The sequence below is a fragment of the Heterodontus francisci genome, chromosome 44 (assembly GCF_036365525.1).
Source record: "Heterodontus francisci isolate sHetFra1 chromosome 44, sHetFra1.hap1, whole genome shotgun sequence".
NCBI classification, from domain to species: domain Eukaryota; kingdom Metazoa; phylum Chordata; class Chondrichthyes; order Heterodontiformes; family Heterodontidae; genus Heterodontus; species Heterodontus francisci.
Genome location: NC_090414.1, coordinates 24,595,538 through 24,618,687, shown reverse-complemented (window position 1 = coordinate 24,618,687; position 23,150 = coordinate 24,595,538). Strand labels below are relative to the sequence as shown.

Genomic DNA, 23,150 nt, shown 5'->3' with positions numbered 1-23,150 from the left:
ACACATGAACCGCAAGAGAGAAAAGTCTCCTACAGTGAACAAGGTTCAAGAAGAATACTGGGTCACTTATAATTGGAAAGCGGTGAACAAGGATTCACCGAAGGGGGGAGCTAAAAGCATGGTGTGTTTAAAATTAAACACAGTTACAATAAGACCAGGTGAAGGCTGAGAGGGAACCCCTAGACCCCTTTCTCACCTGGTCATAACTGTGTGTGTGATTGTGAGTGTCTGTTTGTGAGTGAGTGTGTGAATGACTGTGAGTGTGTGTGTGTGTGTGTGTATGTGACTGTGTGAGTGTGTGTGAATGTGAGAGTGAGTGTGTGTGTGTGTGTGTGTGTGTTCTCCTGTGTTGTCTAGGTCAAGACTGGCTCTCCTCTGTTGCAAGTGGTGCGTGCGGTTCCCCCTGATGTTAATCAGCAGCAGTCCTAGGGGCTGAGGGCTCGGAGTATGTGTGTGTGTGGGCAGGTTACCAAAAAAGTTGTTGAGAAAAGCTGGTGATTGTGAGACTGGAGCAGGGAATTACTATTTTCCTTCTTGCTCCCGGTCTCTCTCTCTCTCCCTTTTTTGCTCCTCCCAGTCTGAACTTGAAGGAGGAGGAGTGGGGAGGGGAGCAAGAGAGGAAGCCCTGAAGAACTTCCCTCGCAAAGAAGCACTTTGTCAGACGGGACGGGCGTTCGAGACCAGGGAAGGATGTTGTTGCTTTGGGTGGGGAGTTTGTGCCTCTTGCTGCAGGCTTGCTCACAGGAGCTGTTAACTGTGAATGCGGTGTGCAGTGCAGAAGCCTGTTACACAGCGCACTTACAGAGAAAGTCCTTCAATGATGCTTGGAGGTCGTGTAGGGAACGTGGGGGTAATCTAGCCAGCATCAAGAGACAGGAGGAGGCTGACCTGGTGCAAGAGCTGCTGCTGGGACTGTTGGTCAGTGGGGAACAAGGACAGCTGAAACTCTGGCTGGGCTTACAACGACAGCCCAGGCAATGCTCGTCCTACAAGCCTCTGCGGGGATTTACCTGGACAACGGGGGACCAGGACACCCAGTACACAAACTGGCTGAAGGGGCAGTACCCGGGCTCTTGCCCCGCTACCCGCTGTGTCGTGCTGAGCTACGGGACGGGCAAGGACGCAAGCTACGACAACTACAAGTGGCTGGACGGCTCGTGCCTGCTGGCGGTGGACGGGTACCTCTGCAGGTTTGCTTATCGGGGCATGTGCGATCGGATCGAGCTGGGGGCCGGCGAGCCCGTCACCTACGCCACGCCCTTCGGGGTGACGTCCGCCCACCTGCGCCACGTGCCGTTCGGCTCGGTCGCCAGCCTGCCCTGCGGAGGCCCCCGCGGCGCCCAGTCGCTGCTGTGCATGGCGAGGAGTGGGGAGGAGGTGGAGGAGCGGGGGTGGCCCGGGGGCGCTTCAGTGGCATGGTCGCGGGACCCCCCCTTCTGCCAGGAGCCCCGCCCGCGGAACTGGTGCGAGGGCAACGGCGGCTGCCAGCATACGTGCGTGGACGAGGGTGCATACTACCACTGCCACTGCAATGAGGGGTACCAGCTGGCCGCGGACGGCCGCTCCTGCCCGCCGCTGGACGACTGCGCCAGCGGACCCTGCCAGTTCTACTGCAGCAGCCGGCTGGGCGGGTTCCTCTGCAGCTGCCCGGCCGGCTACCGGCTGGCGGAGGACGGGCGCAGCTGCCTGGACGTCGACGAGTGCTCGCTGGCGCTCTGCGACCACAGGTGTGTCAACACACCAGGCACGTTCTTCTGCCAGTGCTTCGCAGGGTATCAGCTGGAGGACGGCGAGTGCCGGGATGTGGATGAGTGCGTGGGCACGCCCTGCGACCAGCTGTGCGCCAACACCGAGGGGTCTTACCAGTGCTACTGCGAGGTGGGCTTCACGCTTTCGGAGGACAACGCCACCACCTGCACGGACGTGGACGAGTGCCAGTACCAGGGGACCTGCGAGCAAATGTGCGTCAACTATCTGGGGCACTTTGAGTGCCACTGTGAGGAAGGCTACACGCTGGACCTCAACAGCTTCTCCTGCAACCCCTCGGCCGACCCGTACCCACCGGCGACCCTGGGCGTCTTCACCGGGGACCTTCAGATCCCGCTGACCGAGACGCCCGGCTGGGAAGAGGTCCCGTCCACCCAGGAGGAGTGGGAGACCGAGGCGGGGGCTGTTGTTCCAAGTTGGCGGGTGAGTGGCACCGCCCCAACGCTGTGGGCACAGGACATGCTGGTTCCTGAGCGGCCGCTCGCTGGAGACCCGTCCCCAACGCTCCCCGAGACAGCGGTTGAACGGATGACGCATTCTACCACGAGGGCAGCCAAGGCGAAGGGCGCAGGTGGAACCTACGGGGGCGAGGAGACACTGGCCCGAGTGCCCACTGACCATACCAAAGAGGAACACCAAGCCTTTGAGCCGGGCGCCCCCAAATGGCGAGAGCAGGGGGTTGAAGAGCCCGTCGGTAAATCGAGGGGGCTTCCTGGGCGACAGGCCACCACCACCACCCGCCCAGCTCAGACCACGGGGGCTGATGAGACACTCCCCCTGCCCCGGACTGTCCCCACCCTGGAGATCCGGCCAACGGGCAACACCTCAGGCGACCCGGACGCTCACCGCGAGTCTTGGCAGCAAAGGGACGACCGCTGGCTGCTCATCGCCCTCTTGGTGCCCATCTGCCTCTTCGTGGTGGTAATGCTGGCCCTCGCCATTGTCTACTGCACCCGCTGTGCCTGCGGGAAGTCACGTAATGTCACCGACTGTTACCGCTGGATAAACAGCTCCTCCAAATCAGCAGCACCAGACCCCGCATCGAGCAACATGAACACCACAGTGTAGGTGAATTTGATGCATGTGTTTGGGGCTCAAGGGGGCGCCACTGAGCATTAGGAAACACCAAGAGGGCCAGCGTGAGGCAAATGCAGTTGAAGAGTTTGGTCAGTGGTGCAAGAGGAATGGGGGTGGGGGGGCGTGGTGGAATCCAAAGGGGGCGTAGGGATAAGAAAGCTTCTGTTCAGGTGTCGATTTTCCAGGGAAGGAGTATGAATGGAATGGGGGCAGTGGTCCTGAAATCAAGGCAAAGTGGGATTGAGGGATATGGGGAGAAGGAGGGTACAGGTGTGTTAACTACTCAGCCCATACTTTGCTGTAAAAGGATTGTGGCAGGTACAGTACGGGGGTTAGATACAGAGTAAAGCTCCCTATACACTGTCCCCATCAAACACTCCCAGGACAGGTACAGTACGGGGGTTAGATACAGAGTAAAGCTCCCTCTACACTGTCCCCAATAAACACTCCCAGGACAGGTACAGTACGGGGGTTAGATACAGAGTAAAGCTCCCTCTACACTGTCCCCAATAAACACTCCCAGGACAGGTACAGTACGGGGGTTAGATACAGAGTAAAGCTCCCTCTACACTGTCCCCCATCAAACACTCCCAGGACAGGTACAGTACGGGGGTTAGATACAGAGTAAAGCTCCCTCTACACTGTCCCCCATCAAACACTCCCAGGACAGGTACAGTACGGGGGTTAGATACAGAGTAAAGCTCCCTCTACACTGTCCCTCATCAAACACTCCCAGGACAGGTACAGTACGGGGGTTAGATACAGAGTAAAGCTCCCTCTACACTGTCCCCATCAAACACTCCCAGGACAGGTACAGTACGGGGGTTAGATACAGAGTAAAGCTCCCTCTACACTGTCCCCATCAAACACTCCCAGGACAGGTACAGTACGGGGTTAGATACAGAGTAAAGCTCCCTCTACACTGTCCCCATCAAACACTCCCAGGACAGGTACAGTACGGGGGTTAGATACAGAGTAAAGCTCCCTCTACACTGTCCCCATCAAACACTCCCCAGGACAGGTACTGTACGGGGGTTAGATACAGAGTAAAGCTCCCTCTACACTGTCCCCATCAAACACTCCCAGGACAGGTACAGTACGGGGGTTAGATACAGAGTAAAGCTCCCTCTACACTGTCCCCATCAAACACTCCCAGGACAGGTACAGTACGGGGGTTAGATACAGAGTAAAGCTCCCTCTACACTGTCCCCCATCAAACACTCCCAGGACAGGTACAGTACGGGGTTAGATACAGAGTAAAGCTTCCTCTACACTGTCCCCATCAAACACTCCCAGGACAGGGACAGTACGGGGGTTAGATACAGAGTAAAGCTCCCTCTACACTGTCCCCATCAAACACTCCCAGGACAGGTACAGTACGGGGGTTAGATACAGAGTAAAGCTCCCTCTACACTGTCCCTGTCAAACTTTGCACCAATAACTGGGGACAGTTTCGTTCTCCTATCGGGTTGGATTTGAACATGACTCTCACAGCCTCGTCTATTCTCTGACCTTCACGTATGAGGCTTTGCACCTGATCCATATCTGGATTCATTGATCATTTTCACAAACTTGACTCACAGAATCATAGAATCCTCCAGCACAGTTGGAGACCATTCGTCCCATCGTCCCTGTGCTGGCTCTTTGAAAGATCTCTCCAATCAGTCCCACTCCCCCCTGCTCTTTCTCCCACAGCTCTGTAAATTTCTCCTTTCCAACTATTTATCCAATTCCCTTTTGAAAGTTACTATTGAATCTACTTCCACCGCCCTTTCAGGCAGCGCGTTCCAGATCACAACAACTCACTGTGTTAAAAAAATTCTCCTCATCTCCCCCTCTGGTTCTTTTCCCAATTCTCTTCAATCTGTGTCTCTCTGGTTACCGACCCTCCTGCCACTGGAAACAGTTTCTCCTTATTTACTCCATCAAAACCCTTCCTGATTTTGAACGTCTCGATTAAATCTCCCCTTAACCTTCTCTGCTCTGAGGAGAACAATCCCAGCTTCTCCCAGTCTCTCCACATTAACTGAAGTCCCTCATCCCTGGGACCATTCCAGTAAATCTCCTCCGCACCCTCTCCGAGGCTGTAAATCCAATATGGCTGTTTTTCTCTCTGTGTGTCCAGGTGGGAGACTCAGGCTACAGGACCAGTGACAGCTATTTGGAGGACAGATGTCACACACGTCTGACCCGGGTGGTTGCTGGGAGAGCTGCGGGCAAGTCAATCTTTTCCTCGAATCTTCCTGCATGTCCGGGAAACACGGTCCCTCCCCAGCTGTTTCGAGAGACCTCTTTTACTCTCGGACCCTCCAGCAGGACGCGGGGAGAAGGCGAACGGCAATAGATAAGGGAGAGAGCCTTGTGCAAACCTGCAGGCGTCGGGCCTTGTCTTCGCTGGGCGGAAAATGTAGAGTCAGAGGTCGAGCAACTCTTAAAACCGCTGGTGCTAGACATGAGGGTTGAACCGACACTCACGCAGCTGGTATATAAACAATGGTGGGGCAGTATAGTCACTGTTGTAAATGTAGGAAACATAGCAGCCAATGTGCGCACAGCAAGATCCCACAAACAGCAATGTGATAATGACCCGGATCATCTGTTTTTAGTGATGTTGGTTGAGGGATAAATATTGTCCCCAGGACACCGGGGAGAACTCCCCTGCTCTTCTTCCAATAGTGGCCGTGGGATCTTTTAGAGAGTGAGGGGAGAGGGAGAGAGAGAATGAGAGAGAGAGAGAGTGAGGGAGGGAGGGAGTGAGGGAGGGAGGGAGGGAGGGAGGGAGAGTGCTTCATACTGAGCCAAGGCGTCAGCCTTTAATGAGAGATGCTAATTAGGAAAAGGAATAAAACTGGGCGAGGTCAGAACTGGCTGTTTTGTGACCTTTACAAACTCATTGCCAACTCACTAAATAGTGATTTAAAAAACGGACATTCGCTCTGATCCCAGTTGCTGTCCTGCGGTGATGAATAGCTGTCTTTGCTTCCATCTGATTCTCATCAGTGTTTCAATGGGCTGCTGTGTGAGGTGGGGGCCAAGCCGGGGGGTTTGCTGAGGTTTACACCACTTTATTCATTACATCAGGATTCAGACTGGTCAAAGAGTCTCTCTCTCACTGTCACTCTCTCTCCCTCTGTCACTCTCTCCCTCTGTCTCTCTCCCTCTGTCTGTCTCTCTCTCTCAGTCTCTCTCTCCCTCTGTCTCTCTCTCTCTCTCTCTCACTGTCTCTCTCTCTCTCAGTCTCTCGCTCCCTCTGTCTCTCTCTCTCTCAGTCTCTCTCTCCCTCTGTCTCTCTCTCTCTCTCTCTCACTGTCTCGCTCTCTCTCAGTCTCTCTCTCTCTCTGTCTCCCTCTCTCTCTCACTGACTCTCTCAGTCTCTCTCTCCCTCTGTCTCTCTCTCTCTCTCTCTCACTGTCTCTCTCTCTCTCAGTCTCTCGCTCCCTCTGTCTCTCTCTCTCTCAGTCTCTCTCTCCCTCTGTCTCTCTCTCTCTCTCTCCCTCTGTCTGTCTCTCTCTCTCAGTCTCTCTCTCTCACTGACTCTCATTGTCTCTCTCTCTGTCTCCCTCTCTGACTCTCTCAGTCTCTCTCTCACTGACTCTCTCTCTCAGTCACTCACTCTCCCTCTGTCGCTCTCTCCCTCTGTCTCTCTCTCACTGTCACTCTCTCTCTCAGTCTCTCTCTCTCACTGACTCTCTCTCATTGTCTCTCTCTCAGTCTCTCTCTCTCACTGACTCTCTCTCATTGTCTCTCTCTCTGTCTCCCTCTCTGACTCTCTCAGTCTCTCTCTCACTGACTCTCTCTCAGTCACTCACTCTCCCTCTGTCGCTCTCTCCCTCTGTCTCTCTCTCACTGTCACTCTCTCTCTCAGTCTCTCTCTCTCACTGACTCTCTCTCATTGTCTCTCTCTCAGTCTCTCTCTCTCACTGACTCTCTCTCATTGTCTCTCTCTCTGTCTCCCTCTCTGACTCTCTCAGTCTCTCTCTCACTGACTCTCTCTCTCAGTCACTCACTCTCCCTCTGTCGCTCTCTCCCTCTGTCTCTCTCTCACTGTCACTCTCTCTCTCAGTCTCTCTCTCTCACTGACTCTCTCTCATTGTCTCTCTCTCAGTCTCTCTCTCTCACTGACTCTCTCTCATTGTCTCTCTCTCTGTCTCCCTCTCTGACTCTCTCAGTCTCTCTCTCACTGACTCTCTCTCAGTCACTCACTCTCCCTCTGTCGCTCTCTCCCTCTGTCTCTCTCTCACTGTCACTCTCTCTCAGTCTCTCTCTCTCACTGACTCTCTCTCATTGTCTCTCTCTCAGTCTCTCTCTCTCACTGACTCTCTCTCATTGTCTCTCTCTCTGTCTCCCTCTCTGACTCTCTCAGTCTCTCTCTCACTGACTCTCTCAGTCACTCACTCTCCCTCTGTCGCTCTCTCCCTCTGTCTCTCTCTCACTGTCACTCTCTCTCTCAGTCTCTCTCTGTCTCTCTCTGTCTCCCTCTCTCTGTCACTCTCTCTCCCTCTGTCGCTCTCTCCCTCTGTCTCTCTCTCCCTCTGTCGCTCTCTCCCTCTGTCTCTCTCTCTCTCTCACTGTCTCTCTCCCTCTGTCTCTCTCTCTCTCTCTCTCACTGTCTCTCCTCTCTCTGTCTCCCTCTGTCTCTCACTGACTCTCTCTCTCAGTCTCTCTCTCTCTCTCTCACTGACTCTCTCCCTCTCTCACTGTCTCTCTCCCTCTGTCTCTCTCTCTCTCTCACTGACTCTCTCCCTCTCTCACTGTCTCTCTCCCTCTCTCTCTCTCTCTCTCTCACTCTCTCTCTCCCTCTGTCTCTCACTGACTCTCTCTCTCAGTCTCTCTCTCTCTCTCTCACTGACTCTCTCTCTCAGTCTCTCTCTCTCACTGTCTCTCTTTCTCACTGTCTCTCTTTCTGTCTCCCTCTCTGAATCCCTCTCTCTGTCTCCCTCCCTGTCTCTGTCTCTCTCTCACTGTCTCTCTCTCTGTCTCCCTCTCTGACTCTCTCTCTGTTTCCCTCTCTCTGTCTCTCTCTCTCCCTCTGTCTCCCTCTGTTGCTTTCTCTCTCTCTCTCTCAGTGTGTGTGTCTCTCTCTCAGTGTCTCTCTCTGTCTCTCTCTCTCCCTCTCTCTGTCTCTCTCCCTCTCTCGGTCTCTCTCTCTCTCTGTCTCTCTCTCTCTTTCTCTCTCTCTCTTTCTCTCTGTCTCTCTCTCTCTCTGTCTCTCTCTCTCTGTCTCTCTCTCTCGGTCTCTGTCTCTCTTTCTCTCTGTCTCTCTCTCTCTCTGTCTCTCTCTCTCTGTCTCTCTCTTGGTCTCTCTCTCTCTGTCTCTCTCTCTCGGTCTCTCTCTCTCAGTCTCTCTCTCTCTCTGTCTCTCTCTCTCTGTCTCTCTCTCTATCTTTCTCTCTGTCTCTCTTTCTCTCGGTCTCTCTCTCTCTCTCTCTTGGTCTCTCTCTCTCAGTCTCTCTCTCTGTCTCTCTCTCTCTCTCTTTCTCGCTGTCTCTCTTTCTTTCTTTCTCTCTGTCTCTGTCTCTCTCTCTCTCTCTGTCTCTCTCTCTCTGTCTCTCTCTCTCTGTCTCTCTCTCTCGGTCTCTCTCTCTCAGTCTCTCTCTGTCTCCCTCTCTCTGTCTCTCTCCCTGTCTCTCCCTCTGTCACTCTCTCCCTCTCTCAGTGTGTGTGTCTCTCTCTCTGTCTCTCTCTCTCTCTCCATTTCTCCCCCTCTGTCTCCTGTCTGTCTTTCTGGCTCTGAGCAGTAGGTTGCAGCCGTCCAGCACAATTTTTAATCCTCTGTTCTGACGATGATTTGTGCAGATGTGGGCTGATAGGAAGCATGTGTGTGTTTGTGTGTGTGTCTGTGAGAGTGTGTGTGAGAGTGTCTGCGAGTGTGAGTGTGTCTGTGAGTGTGTGTGTGAGTGTGTCTGCGAGTGTGTGTGTGAGAGTGTGTGTGTGTGTGCGTGTGTGAGTGTGTGTGTGAGTGTGTCTGTGAGTGTGTCTGTGAGTGTGTGTGAGAGTGTCTGTGAGTGTGTGTGTGAGAGTGTGTGTGTGTGTGCGTGTGTGAGTGTGTATGTGAGTGTGTCTGTGAGTGTGTCTGTGAGTGTGTGTGAGTGTCTGTGTGTGTGTGTGAGTGTGTGTGTGAGTGTGTCTGCGAGTGTGTGTGTGAGTGTGTCTGCCAGTGTGTGTGCGAGTGTGTCTGCGAGTGTGTGTGTGAGAGTGTCTGTGAGAGTGTGTGTGAGTGTGTCTGCCAGTGTGTGTGTGAGTGTGTCTGCGAGTGTGTGTGCGAGTGTGTGTGAGTGTGTGTGTGAGTGTTTGCGAGTGTGTGTGTGTGTGTGAGTGTGTGTGAGTGTGTGTGTGAGTGTGTGAGTGTGTGTGTGTCTGTGTGTGTGTCTGTGTGTGTGTCTGTGTGTCTGTGTGTGAGTGTGTGTGTGAGTGTGTGTGTGAGTGTGTGTGTCTGTGTGTGTGTGTCTGTGAGTGTGTGTGTCTGTGTGTGTCTGTGTGTGTGTGTGTCTGTGTGTGTGTGTGTGTCTGTGAGAGTATCTGTGTGTGTGTCTGTGAGTGTGTGTGTCTGTGTGTGTCTGTGTGTGTGTGTGTCTCTGTGTGTGTGTGTCTGTGAGTGTGTGTGTCTGTGAGTGTGTGTGTGTCTGTGAGAGTGTCTGTGTGTGTGTCTGTGAGTGTGTGTGTGTGAGTGTGTCTGTGTGTGTGTCTGTGAGTGTGTGTCTGTGTGTGTGTGTGTGTGTGTCTGTGTGTGTGTGTGTGTGTGTGTGTCTGTGTGTGTGTGTCTGTGAGAGTGTCTGTGTGTGTGTCTGTGTGTGTGTCTGTGTGTGTGTGTCTGTGAGTGTGTGTGTGTGTGTGTCTGTGTGTGTGTGTCTGTGAGAGTGTCTGTGTGTGTGTCTGTGTGTGTGTGTCTGTGAGTGTGTGTGAGCGTGTGTGTGAATGTGTCTGTGTGTGAGAGTGTCTGTGTGTGTGTGTGTGTGTGTGTGTGTGTGTGAGTGTGTGTGTGAGAGTGTCTGCGAGTGTGTGTGAGTGTGTGTGTGTGTGTGTGTGTGAGCGTGTCTGCGAGTGTGTGTGTGAGTGTGTGTGTGAGATTGTCTGCGAGTGTGTGTGAGAGTGTCTGTGTGTGTGTGTGTGTGAGTGTGTGTGTGTGAGTGTGTGTGTGAGTGTGTGTGTGAGTGTGTCTGTGAGTGTGTGTGAGAGTGTCTGTGTGTGTGTGAGTGTGTCTGTGAGAGTGTGTGTGTGTGTGTGTGTGAGTGTGTGTGTGTGCGAGTGTGTGTGCGAGTGTGTGGGTGAGTGTGTGTGAGTGTGTGTGTGAGTGTGTGTGTGTGTGAGTGTGTCTGCAAGTGTGTGTGTGAGTGCCTGTGTGTGTGTGTGTGTGTGTCTGCGAGTGTGTCTGCGAGTGTGTGTGTGAGAGTGTCTGTGAGTGTGTGCGTGTGTCTGCGAGTGTGTGTGAGTGTGTCTGTGTGTGTGTGTGAGAGTGTGTCTGCGAGTGTGTGTGAGTGTGTGTCTGCGAGTGTGTGTGAGTGTGTCTGTGAGTGTGTGTGAGAGTGTGTCTGCGAGTGTGTGTGAGAGTGTGTCTGCGAGTGTGTGTGAGTGTGTCTGTGAGTGTGTGTGAGAGTGTGTCTGTGAGTGTGTCTGTGAGTGTGTGTGAGAGTGTGTCTGCGAGTGTGTGTGAGTGTGTCTGTGAGTGTGTGTGTGAGTATCTGTGTGTGTGTGTGAGTGTGTCTGTGTGTGTGTGTGTGTGTGAGTATCTGTGTGTGTGTGTGAGTGTGTCTGTGAATGTGTGTGAGTGTGTCTGTGAGTGTGTGTGAGAGTGTGTCTGCGAGTGTGTGTGAGTGTGTCTGTGAGTGTGTGTGTGAGTATCTGTGTGTGTGTGTGAGTGTGTCTGTGTGTGTGTGTGTGAGTATCTGTGTGTGTCTGCGAGTGTGTGTGAGTGTGTCTGCGAGTGTGTGTGAGAGTGTGTCTGCGAGTGTGTGTGAATGTGTCTGTGAGTGTGTGTGTGAGTATCTGTGTGTGTCTGCGAGTGTGTGTGAGTGTGTCTGCGAGTGTGTGTGAGAGTGTGTCTGCGAGTGTGTGTGAGTGTGTCTGTGAGTGTGTGAGTGTGTCTGTGAGTGTGTGTGAGAGTGTGTCTGCGAGTGTGTGTGAGTGTGTCTGTGAGTGTGTGTGTGAGTATCTGTGTGTGTGTGTGAGAGTGTCTGTGAGTGTGTCTGCGAGTGTGTGTGTGTGTGTGTGAGTATCTGTGTGTGTGTGAGTGTGTCTGTGTGTGTGTGTGTGTGTGTCTGCGTGTGTGTGTGTGTGTGTGTGAGAGAGAGTGTGTGTGAGAGAGAGTGTGTGTATATCAAACACAGGGACTGTGGAGGGTGTGTGTGGGGGGGAAGGGGAACAAGGTGACGGGGCCTGGGGTTCAAACAAAGTATTGACGGCGTCTCCTGTGGAGATCCCTCAGCTTTCTCACTGAATGCTAATTCCAAATCTCGAAGGAGAGTGGGAATTTGTCAAGGCAGATGGGGAGGGAGAGTGGGAAGGCTGGTCTTAAAAGAACAGAGAAGCTAAGATGAATCTTTGATCATCAGCCGACGTTTTGTTGTCTGTGTACAGTCGAGTGTTTCTTCCTCTCTAAAGGATGACAGTCAGTTATTAAATGCTTTCCTGTGTGTCATCATGTCTATAATTTCCCGGCCATGCATTCTCCGCCTTGCCCCTTATTTTCTTCCCAAAATTCCTTTGACTCTTGAGGGGCGAGAGTGTGGAACCCTCTCTGGCACTGGGCTGAGTCCAGAGGATGAGGCTATTTGACCATGGTGGGCACGCCTCCATTGATTCAATCCCCCACCCTTGCGCTGGCAAATGCAAACCAGCGGGAGAGGTCAGGGCCAGCGGATAGGGAAGGGGCAACCCCGATTCTTTTCCACAACCTTGACACGACCCCGGGGATCCCAGTCCCGTTGCGGAGCCCGGTTCGAGACCAGCTGACGCCACAAGCAAGTCGAGACAGCTCCCCTCCCTGCGGCGCACCGCCCTCCCTTCAGTACCACGCCGGTGCTGCCTGCTCTACCCTCACTCCCTCTCACATGGGCGATGGGGGCGGCAGACGGGGAGAGGGTTGCCAACAGGCGATGGGCCGAATGGCCTCCTTTTGCGCTGGGTCTTGCCATGATTGTAAACGCGGCCATCATTTTGGCGAAGTTATGCTCACGCTCCCCATAGACGGCGGAGGGGAAAAGACAACCGTCGGAGAGCCCCGAATTGTTCTGGACAGAGGGAAGGGACCAACTCACCTCCCACCACTCTGAATACTTTCCTTTGCTTTCAAAGTCGATTCTTTTTCAGTGACCTCCAGTTAAACTGCACACGCTGTTCAAACACACAACATCTCCCGGCTGATTCCCACAATACTCCCCATTGTCTTTGCAGAACATAATTGAACCAGCGCCTGCAAGGGCCCCTGTGTCAACTCCAAAACACTGACAGCCCTGGGGTTACAGGCAAGGCAGGGGTTAACCCTTGAAGGGGCGGCTGTGCTTCAGACACAGAGGCTGAGACGCAAGCTCTGGCGGGAGTTGTGGGGGGGTGGGGGGGGCGGTTTGTTGGGTGGGAGCTGGCTGGAGGGACAGAAACCAACCCTTCTCTGCACGGTAAAGGAGTTCAATTCAGACCAGACTGCAGGGATGGGAGTCTCCAATGGCTGAAACACCTTAACACTGAGCAGCCCTGAACTCAACATCAGGAGCACAGAACAGGAAACCTCACTCAGTGCTTTATTCTGTATCTAACCCCTGTGCTGTACCTGTCCTGGGAGTGTTTGATGGGGACAGTGTAGAGGGAGCTTTACTCTGTATCTAACCCCCGTACTGTACCTGTCCTGGGAGTGTTTGATGGGGACAGTGTAGAGGGAGCTTTACTCTGTATCTAACCCCCGTACTGTACCTGTCCTGGGAGTGTTTGATGGGGACAGTGTAGAGGGAGCTTTACTCTGTATCTAACCCCCGTACTGTACCTGTCCTGGGAGTGTTTGATGGGGACAGTGTAGAGGGAGCTTTACTCTGTATCTAACCCCCGTACTGTACCTGTCCTGGGAGTGTTTGATGGGGACAGTGTAGAGGGAGCTTTACTCTGTATCTAACCCCCGTACTGTACCTGTCCTGGGAGTGTTTGATGGGGACAGTGTAGAGGGAGCTTTACTCTGTATCTAACCCCCGTACTGTACCTGTCCTGGGAGTGTTTGATGGGGACAGTGTAGAGGGAGCTTTACTCTGTATCTAACCCCCGTACTGTACCTGTCCTGGGAGTGTTTGATGGGGACAGTGTAGAGGGAGCTTTACTCTGTATCTAACCCCCGTACTGTACCTGTCCTGGGAGTGTTTGATGGGGACAGTGTAGAGGGAGCTTTACTCTGTATCTAACCCCCGTACTGTACCTGTCCTGGGGAGTGTTTGATGGGGACAGTGTAGAGGGAGCTTTACTCTGTATCTAACCCCCGTACTGTACCTGTCCTGGGAGTGTTTGATGGGGACAGTGTAGAGGGAGCTTTACTCTGTATCTAACCCCCGTTTTTTTTTCAGTGTAGAGGGAGCTTTACTCTGTATCTAACCCCCGTACTGTTAGAGTGAAGCGAGGAAGCTCTTTTTCACAGAGAGACTGGGGCAACAGATTCGAAGGGCTGAAAGAACTGCTGCCTTTGCTCGGAAACTGTTAACCCTTTGTTTACAGCCTGGGATTGAAATGTGACTAAATCCGGTTATTTAGCAGGACTGAAGCCTCAAGCAATGTGCATTACTGTGCTGCATGGCTGTTGTGCATGTCAAACTGCATGCATCCCTCACATTGTGAGGGCGCAGCTATTACTGACTAACTGGAAATTCAGTTGTTCATGTCAATGTGTGAGGCCACCATGAGGTTTCTCGGTTAAGGGGGTCTCAATGCTGGTCACTTTTATTAGAAGGAGGGCAAATGTAGCTCCCTTTACACAGCGGAAGCTTTGTGGCTGGGGTCCTCTCCCCTTTCCCGAAATCTTGACTCTAATGCCCTGTCTCTCAGACGCCCCCCCCCACCCCCCCCCCCACTTCAATGACAGAATCTTAAACTGAGGACCCCCTTTGATGAGAGAATCAAGTGTCTCTCCATTAGGAACGGGTGGATTTTCAGATGGCTGATTATGGAGCAGTTTTAGGTGAACTGGGAGCTCAATATCAGCCCCTCGCTGTGTGTCACACCCCTCCCCTTCCTTCGTGTACCTCTGCCCCTCAATTATTCCCACAACTCAAAGCGTCCTGTGATCTCAGTTACGCTTCTGTTTGGAACATAAGCACTCCCGCAATCTGGCAAAATGCTTACTTTGGGGTTTAGATGTGTGTCTGTGTGTGTGTCTGCTTTCAGTAATTTATTTCCCAGATTTCCGACCCACTCTGTGTATCCTCCGGCAGAACTCCTGCCTGCTTCACGATGCTTTTCATTGTTGGGATCCTGTGGGAGTTGGGGGGGTCGGTGATAGACAGTCAGACTGGAGAGTGTGTTATGAGTATCAACGGGTCCAAACTGGAGGAAAGTTCAGCGCATCCCAAAGTCCGCTACCCCCGTGTCCTGACTCACACCCAGTCCCGTTCAACCCTCACCCCCTGTGCTCACTGACCTACACTGACTCCCGGTCCGACAACACCTCGATTTTAAAATTCACATCCTCATCTTCAAATCCCTCCATGGCCTCCTCACCCCCTCCCTATCTCTGTAACCTCGTCCAGTCCCGACAGCCCTCCCTATCTCTGTAACCTCCTCCAGTCCCTACAACCCTCCCTATCTCTGTAACCTCCTCCAGCCCTTACAACCTTCCCTATCTCTGTAACCTCCTCCAGTCCCTACAACCCTCCCTATCTCTGTAACCTCCTCCAGCCCCTACAACCCTCCCTATCTCTGTAACCTCCTCCAGTCCCTACATCCCTCCCTATCTCTGTAACCTCCTCCAGCCTCTACAACCCTCCCTATCTCTGTAACCTCCTCCAGCCCCTACAATCCTCCCTATCTCTGTAACCTCCTCCAGCCCCTACAATCCTCCCTATCTCTGTAACCTCCTCCAGCCCCTACAACCCTCCCTATCTCTGTGACCTCCTCCGGCCCCGACAACCCTCCGAGATCTCTGCACTCCCTCCAATTCCGGCCTCTTGTCCATCCCCCGATTCCCATCGCTCCACCATTGTCGGCCGTGCCTTCAGCTGCCTGGGGCCCTAAGCTCTGGAATTCCCTCCCTGAACCTCTCCGCCTCTCTCTCTCTCTCTCCCTCTATCTCTCCCTCTCTCCCTCTCCTCCTTTATGACGTTTCTTAATTTAATGCAGGAGTTTAATAACAGTTTGGATTACTGGTGCCAACTCTGCTTGGCTGCATTCCTGGAAGCTTTATTATATGACCTCCCATCTCAGACACTCCACCCAGTCAAACTGACAGCTTTTTTTTAAACTCTCCTTTTCCAATATTTTTCGGACTGATAAATGAAAAAAGCACCCCTTTTCTATTGGCTGCTCAGATGTCTATTGTTTCATACAGATTCACCTGAGAATTCCTGGAGAACTCCAGGGCAATCCTGGAGGGTTGGCAACGCTGGTTTGGACAAAAGCCATTCGGCCCATTTGATCCTTAATCCCAACCATTGCACCAGACAGCAACCTTTTTTGATGATCCCTGTTTTCCTTGCCTAGGATAGCTCTCCTGGGATCCCTGTCCCAGCTGCTGGATGATGGAATGTTTGCTGATGTTCTCGAACTCTCAATGTTTCCAGTACGAAAGATTAAAATCAAACTTCGGGCAAGTGCCTTAAAAGGACAGATTCACCGCAGTCTGTAGGTGCAAGCCGTGACTCAGTGGGTAGTAATCTGTTGGTCTTTGCCTCTGTCCCTCGCCCTCTGTCTCTCACTCCCTCTGTCTCTCTCTCCCTCTGTCTCTCTCATTGTCTCTGTCTCTCTCTCGTCTCTCACTTTGTCTCGGTCTCTGTTTCGTTCTCTTGCGCCTCTGAAAACGGAGGTTGTCGGACCAAACCGCACTTCAGAGTCTGGAGCTCCGTCATCCACATCAATACTTTCAGTGCCAGTACTGAGGGAGTGCCGCACTGTCGGAGGGTCAGTACTGAGGGAGTGCCGCACTGTCGGAGGGTCAGTATTGAGGGAGTGCTGCACTGTCGGAGGGTCAGTACTGAGGGAGTGCTGCACTGTCGGAGGGTCAGTACTGAGGGAGCACCACACTGTCGGAGGGTCAGTACTGAGGGAGTGCTGCACTGTCGGAGGGTCAGTACTGAGGGAGTGCTGCACTGTCGGAGGGTCAGTACTGAGGGAGTGCCGCACTGTCGGAGGGTCAGTACTAAGGGAGCACCACACTGTCGGAGGGTCAGTACTGAGGGAGTGCCGCACTGTCGGAGGGTCAGTACTGAGGGAGTGCCGCACTGTCGGAGGGTCAGTACTGAGGGAGTGCCGCACTGTCGGAGGGTCAGTACTGAGGGAGTGCTGCACTGTCGGAGGGTCAGTACTGAGGGAGTGCCGCACTGTCAGAGGGTCAGTACTGAGGGAGTGCCGCACCGTCGGAGGGTCAGTACTGAGAGAGTGCTGCACTGTCGGAGGGTCAGTACTGAGGGAGCACCACACTGTCGGAGGGTCAGTACTGAGGGAGCGCCGCACTGTCGGAGGGTCAGTACTGAGGGAGCGCCGCACTGTCGGAGGGTCAGTACTGAGGGAGCGCCGCACTGTCGGAGGGTCAGTACTGAGGGAGCGCCGCACTGTCGGAGGGTCAGTACTGAGGGAGTGCTGCACTGTCGGAGTGTCAGTACTGAGGGAGTGCTGCACTGTCGGAGGTGCCGTCTTTCAGATGAGACATTAAACCGAGGCCCCCGTCTGCCCTCTCGGGTGGGTGTAAAAGATCCCACGGCCACTATTGGAAGAAGAGCAGGGGAGTTCTCCCCGGTGTCCTGGGGACAATATTTATCCCTCGGCCAACATCACTGAAAACAGATGATCCGGGTCATTATCACATTGCTGTTTGTGGGATCTTGCTGTGTGCAATTTGGCTGCGACATTAGAACAGTGACCACAGTTCAAAAAAGTACTTAATTGTCTGTGAGGGGCTTTGGGACGTGCTGAGGGGGGTGAAAGGAAGTGCAGGAGGTAGCGTTTGTTTCGAACATGTCTGTTTCACATCTGAACGAGGAGTATTGGAATATCCCCTTGTTATACAGTCTGATTGTCTGGTGTGCAAACTGCTCAGTGTATGGTGGGAACTCCAGTATTGTTCCAAAGTTATAAAAGGTGGTAGGACCTCGCTGAGAGTGCAGTGTTGGTGTAGATCAGAATCAGACTGAAGTAGTCTGTACAGTCAATCATTCTCCATCAGGGGAGTGTGAGAGGCAGTGCCAGTCCACACCGTCTCAACAGTTCAGGACAACCGGATTGAAAACGAAACCGCTCAGCCTCTGATCACTTCTGGTGCCGCTAATGTGACTGAGCGGTGACGCCCGCGGTGGTTGAATAGCCCCAACACCGTGCTCGCGCGTGGAGACAGGCGGCCAGCCCCTGTTTATTCCCCCACCCTCGGCCGCACATCTCGGTGAAGTGTTTCTGAAGTGTAGTCACAGTCACAGTGTGGGAATCGTGGCAGCCGGTTTGCGCACAGCAAGATCCCACTGACGTCAATGACCCCGATTCTGTTGGAGGTGGGTGAAAGGCGCCGGAGATCAGGGGAGTTTGTTTTTTCTCTCCCTATGAAGGTAAACTGTTGTCCAGCATCGAGCTAACTCTTTGTGCTCTCTCTATTCTGGTTTTGCAGCTAAACACTGGGTCCTTGCTGAAAGTGCGAAGGACCGATTACTGGAAGCTGCTCGATCGTGTGAGGACTGAGGGACTATTTCCCTATCTTCATCAGACGCTGCCTCCTCCGCCACCTCGAGTGTTTTCCTCATTGTTTGTTGTATAAACATGGTGCTATGACATTGATCACTGGGACTGCATCCACTGGGCTGGACCTGCCCAACATCGCAGGGGCATTGAAACACCCCGTGGCCAATCACAGGCAAGACTTTTCTCTCGGCAAGGCCTGGGCCTGAATACATCCTCCCCACCCACCCCCCACACCCTCCCCCACTTCGCCCTTTCCCTGACAGTGTACGCGACAACGTTATTGGTGCTAATGGCGGTCACCTCGGCCATTTTCAAAATGGCGCCTCGGGTGGAGGACTGTTGGATTCCGCCTTCGCTCTGTCGCTAACTCCGAGGGACCATCGCTTCACGTTTGATACCCAGAGCCTTCCACGTCTTCACCGCAGAACCTTCCGGAAGAAAGTTAATCACTGCACCAAGCGCGGATTGTTTGGACTTCAGTGGCATCCGATCAGAGGGTCACTATCATATTCCCCTCGTCCCCTCCTCACCAATTTGAATCTAACCATCCCAGTGGGAATGGGGAAGAGTTTTCCCTGAATACTGGTTCAAACCACACACCCCCCCCCCCCCACCCAAATAAAACCACCGCTCTCCTCAGAGCCCCTCCAACCTCATCCCATTCCCACTGGGGCGAGTGATGCTTCGGTTAAAATCCGGCCTGTTCCCTTCGCTCTCTGGTCCAGTCCTTCCACAACGATCTTTGGTTGTGACTTTGAGGCACTTTCCCCAGAATCTCATTCCCCAATCTTATCCAAGCTTCAATATTCCCAGAATATTCCCAGTGCAAATTCAGGAGTTGGCACATTGAAAGCATCGCCTTACCTCACAGAGATCATCCAGGGCTCCGGATGGAATGGGATGGGAAGAGAAGAGATGTGATGGGATGCGATGACATGGGATAGGATAGGATGGGATGGGATGGAATGGGATGGAATGAGATGGAATGAGATGGGATGTGGGTTCTCTGAGTTGGCATCAGTTGGAGCAGAAGGAAGACATGTACACATTTGGAAGCCATGACAATACGCTACAGATTCAATACTGCCCAGAACTTCATCTCATTCCCTCAGCCATTCCAACCTGCCATCATCTCTCCCCACATGTCCCTTCCAAGCTCCCTTATCCCAGACATTCAGCTCGAAACCTCACCTTCCAGTCCCACCTTGCTGTGTTTCGAAACAACTCTCTCTATCAAGATAACCAGCCTCTCCTCTCCCAATACCTCCATCCTCAACAACAATGCCTGCTGTCTCACAAAGATCCATTTATTAGAGCACTCTCCTCTGCATTATTACAGCTGGGTATCAACTGCAGCTCAGTGGGTAGCTCTCTCTCTGTCTGTCTCTCTGTGTCTCTCTCTCTCTCTGTTACTTACTCTCTCTGTCTGTCTCTCTGTCTGTCTCTCTCTCTCTCTCTCTCTGTCTCTCTCTGTCTGTCTCTCTCTCTCTGTTACTTACTCTGTCTGTCTCTCTCTCTCTCTCTGTCTCTCTCTCTCTCTCTGTCTCTCTCTGTCTGTCTGTCTCTCTCTCTGTTACTTACTCTCTCTGTCTCTCTCTCTCTGTCTGTTTCTCTCTCTCTGTCTCTCTCTCTCTCTCTGTCTCTCTCTGTTACTTACTCTCTCTGTCTCTCTCTCTCTCTGTCTCTCTCTCTCTCTCTCTCTCTGTTACTTTCTATCTCTGTCTCTTCTCTCTCTCTCTCTGTCTGTCTCTCTCTCTGTCTGTTTCTCTCTCTGTCTGTCTCTGTCACTCTCTCTCTCTGTCTGTCTGTCTCTCTCTCTTCTCTCTCAATCACTCTCTCAGTCTGTCTCTCTCTCTCTCTGTCTCTTCTCTCTCTGTCTCTTCTTTCTCTGTCTCTCTCTCACTCTGTCACTCTCTCTGTCACTCTCTCTCTCGCTCTCCCTCTCGCTCTCTCTCTCTGTGTCTCTCTCTCTGACTCTCTCCATCTCTTCGTCTCTCTCTTTCTCGCCTCTCAGTCAGAAGGTTGTGGGTTTGGGCCCCAACTCCAGAGATTAGAGACCCGTAAACCGGGCCAGCACTTCCAGCACTAGTACTGAGGGAGTGCCACACTGTCGAAGAGTCAGTACTGAGGGAGTGCCGCACTGTCGGAGGGTCAGTACTGAGGGAGTGCTGCACTGTCGGAGGGGCAGTACTGAGGGAATGCTGCACTGTCGGAGGGTCAGTACTGAGGGAGTGCCGCACTGTCAGAGGGTCAGTACTGAGGGAGCGCCGCACTGTCGGAGGGTCAGTACTGAGGGAGCGCCGCACTGTCGGAGGGTCAGTACTGAGGGAGTGCCGCACTGTCGGAGGGGCAGTACTGAGGGAGTGCTGCACTGTCGGAGGGTCAGCACTGAGGGAGTGCCGCACTGTCGGAGGGTCAGTACTGAGGGAGTGCCGCACTGTCGGAGGGTCAGTACTGAGGGAGCGCCGCGCTGTCGGAGGGTCAGTACTGAGGGAGTGCCGCACTGTCGGAGCGTCAGTACTGAGGGAGTGCCACACTGTCGGAGGGTCAGTACTGAGGGAGTGCCGCACTGTCGGGGGGTCAGTACTGAGGGAGAGCTGCACTGTCGGAGGGTCAGTACTGGGGGAGTGCCGCACTGTCGGAGGGTCAGTACTGAGGGAGTGCCGCACTGTCAGGGGGTCAGTACTGGGGGAGTGCCGCACTGTCGGAGGGTCAGTACTGGGGGAGTGCCGCACTGTCGGAGGGTCAGTACTGAGGGAGTGCTGCACTGTCAGGGGGTCAGTACTGGGGGAGTGCCGCACTGTCGGAGGGTCAGTACTGGGGGAGTGCCGCACTGTCGGAGGGTCAGTACTGAGGGAGTGCCGCACTGTCAGGGGGTCAGTACTGGGGGAGTGCCGCACTGTCGGAGGGTCAGTACTGGGGGAGTGCCGCACTGTCGGAGGGTCAGTACTGAGGGAGTGCCGCACTGTCGGAGGGTCAGTACTGGGGGAGTGCCGCACTGTCGGAGGGTCAGTACTGAGGGAGTGCCGCACTGTCGGGGGGTCAGTACTGGGGGAGTGCCGCACTGTCGGAGGGTCAGTACTGAGGGAGTGCTGCACTGTCAGAGGTGCCGTCTTTCAGATGAGACATTAAACCGAGGCCCCCGTCTGCCCTCTCGGGTGGGTGTAAAAGATCCCACGGCCACTATTGGAAGAAGAGCAGGGGAGTTCTCCCCGGTGTCCTGGGGACAATATTTATCCCTCAAACAACATCAGTAAAAACAGATGATCCGGGTCATTATCACATTGCTGATTTTGGGATCTTGCTGTGCGCAAATTAGTTGCTGTGTTTCCTACATTACAACAGTGACTACACTTCAGAAAGTTACTCATTGTCTTTGAGGGGCTTTGGGACGTCCTGAGTGGGTGAAAGGAGCTGGAGAGACGGGAATCTATCTTTATCCTTCCTTTCTATCGTAAAGCCTTCTCTTTCCTCCTGACTGTATTAATCTCCACCCCCAGGCTCTTACACCCCACCATTCTCCTCTCTCTCCCTCCTATTGATCCCCAAATTCCTGCACGTTCCCAAGCCGGTATTCCCACTTATTTTACTGAGAGGGGAATGCAAGTTCTTTCTTCAATATTCGTTCTATTTTGAACCCTGTTAAATTAGAGGTCGGAGTTGGGGGTCCGAGTGGAGGGTAGGAGTGGGGGGTCAGTGCGGGGAGTAGGAGTGGGGGGTCAGTGCGGGGAGTAGGAGTGGGGGGTCAGTGCGGGGAGTAGGAGTGGGGGGTCAGTGCGGGGAGTTGGAGTGGGGGCTCAGTGCGGGGAGTAGGAGTTGGGGGTCAGTGCGGAGGGTAGGAGTGGGGAGTCAGTGCGGGGAGTAGGAGTGGGGGCTCAGTGCGGGGAGTAGGAGTGGGGGGTCAGTGCGGGGAGTAGGAGTGGGGGCTCAGTGCGGGGAGTAGGAGTTGGGGGTCAGTGCGGAGGGTAGGAGTGGGGAGTCAGTGCGGGGAGTAGGAGTGGGGGCTCAGTGCGGGGAGTAGGAGTGGGGGGTCAGTGCGGGGAGGAGGAGTGGGGGGGCAGTGCGGGGAGTAGGAGTGGGAGGTCAGTGCGGGGAGTAGGAGTGGGGGGTCAGTGCGGGGAGTAGGAGTGGGGGGTCAGTGCGGGGAGTTGGAGTGGGGGGTCAGTGCGGAGGGTAGGAGTGGGGGGTCAGTGCGGAGGGTAGGAGTGGGGAGTCAGTGCGGGGAGTTGGAGTGGGGGGTCAGTGCGGGGAGTAGGAGTGGGGGGTCAGTGCGGGGAGTTGGAGTTGGGGGTCCGTGAGGAGGGTAGGAGTTGGGGGTCAGTGCGGGGAGTAGGAGGGGGGGGTCCGAGTGGAGGGTAGGAGTGGGGGGTCAATGCGGGGCGTAGGAGTGGGGGGCCCGAGTGGAGGGTAGGAGTGGGGGGTCAGTGCGGGGAGTTGGAGTGGGGGGTCCGAGTGGAGGGTAGGAGTGGGGGGTCAGTGCGGGGAGTAGGAGTGGGGGGTCAGTGCGGGGAGTAGGAGTGGGGGGTCAGTGCGGGGAGTTGGAGTGCGGGGTCAGTGCGGGGAGTAGGAGTGGGGGGTCAGTGCGGGGAGTTGGAGTGGGGGTCAGTGCGGGGAGTAGGAGTGGGGGGTCAGTGCGGGGAGTAGGAGTGGGGGGTCAGTGCAGGGAGTAGGTGTGGGGGGTCAGTGCGGGGAGTAGGAGTGGGGGGTCAGTGCGGGGAGTTGGAGTGGGGGGTCAGTGTGGGGAGTAGGAGTGGGGGGTCAGTGCGGGGAGTTGGAGTGGGGGTCAGTGCGGGGAGTTGGAGTGGGGGGTCAGTGCGGGGAGTTGGAGTGGGGGGTCAGTGTGGGGAGTAGGAGTGGGGGGTCAGTGCAGGGAGTAGGAGTGGGGGGTCAGTGCGGGGAGTAGGAGTGGGGGGTCAGTGCGGGGAGTAGGTGTGGGGGGTCAGTGCGGGGAGTAGGAGTTGGGGGTCAGTGCGGAGGGTAGGAGTGGGGAGTCAGTGCGGGGAGTAGGAGTGGGGGGTCAGTGCAGGGAGTAGGAGTGGGGGGTCAGTGCAGGGAGTAGGAGTGGGGGGTCAGTGCGGGGAGTAGGAGTGGGGGGTCAGTGCAGGGAGTAGGAGTGGGGGGTCAGTGCGGGGAGTAGGAGTGGGGGGTCAGTGCAGGGAGTAGGAGTGGGGGGTCAGTGTGGGGAGTAGGAGTGGGGGGTCAGTGCAGGGAGTAGGAGTGGGGGGTCAGTGCAGGGAGTAGGAGTGGGGGGTCAGTGCGGGGAGTAGGAGTGGGGGGTCAGTGCAGGGAGTAGGAGTGGGGGGTCAGTGCGGGGAGTAGGAGTGGGGGGTCAGTGTGGGGAGTTAGAGTGGGGGGTCAGTGCGGGGAGTAGGTGTGGGGGGTCAGTGCAGGGAGTAGGAGTGGGGGGTCAGTGCGGGGAGTAGGAGTGGGGGGTCAGTGCGGGGAGTAGGAGTGGGGGGTCA

The 23,150-nt window shown here is 54.5% G+C and overlaps 1 protein-coding gene across 1 annotated transcript; it reads left to right on the top strand.

Annotated features, from left to right (window-relative positions):
* The first annotated feature begins 690 nt into the window (after nt 1-690).
* Nucleotides 691-5,033, top strand: LOC137356007 (complement component C1q receptor-like). The gene is made up of 2 exons (XM_068021708.1): nt 691-2,831; nt 4,970-5,033. Exons 1-2 carry the CDS (start codon nt 691-693, stop codon nt 5,031-5,033), a joined length of 2,205 nt encoding a protein of 734 aa, XP_067877809.1.
* Nucleotides 5,034-23,150: the final 18,117 nt, after the last annotated feature.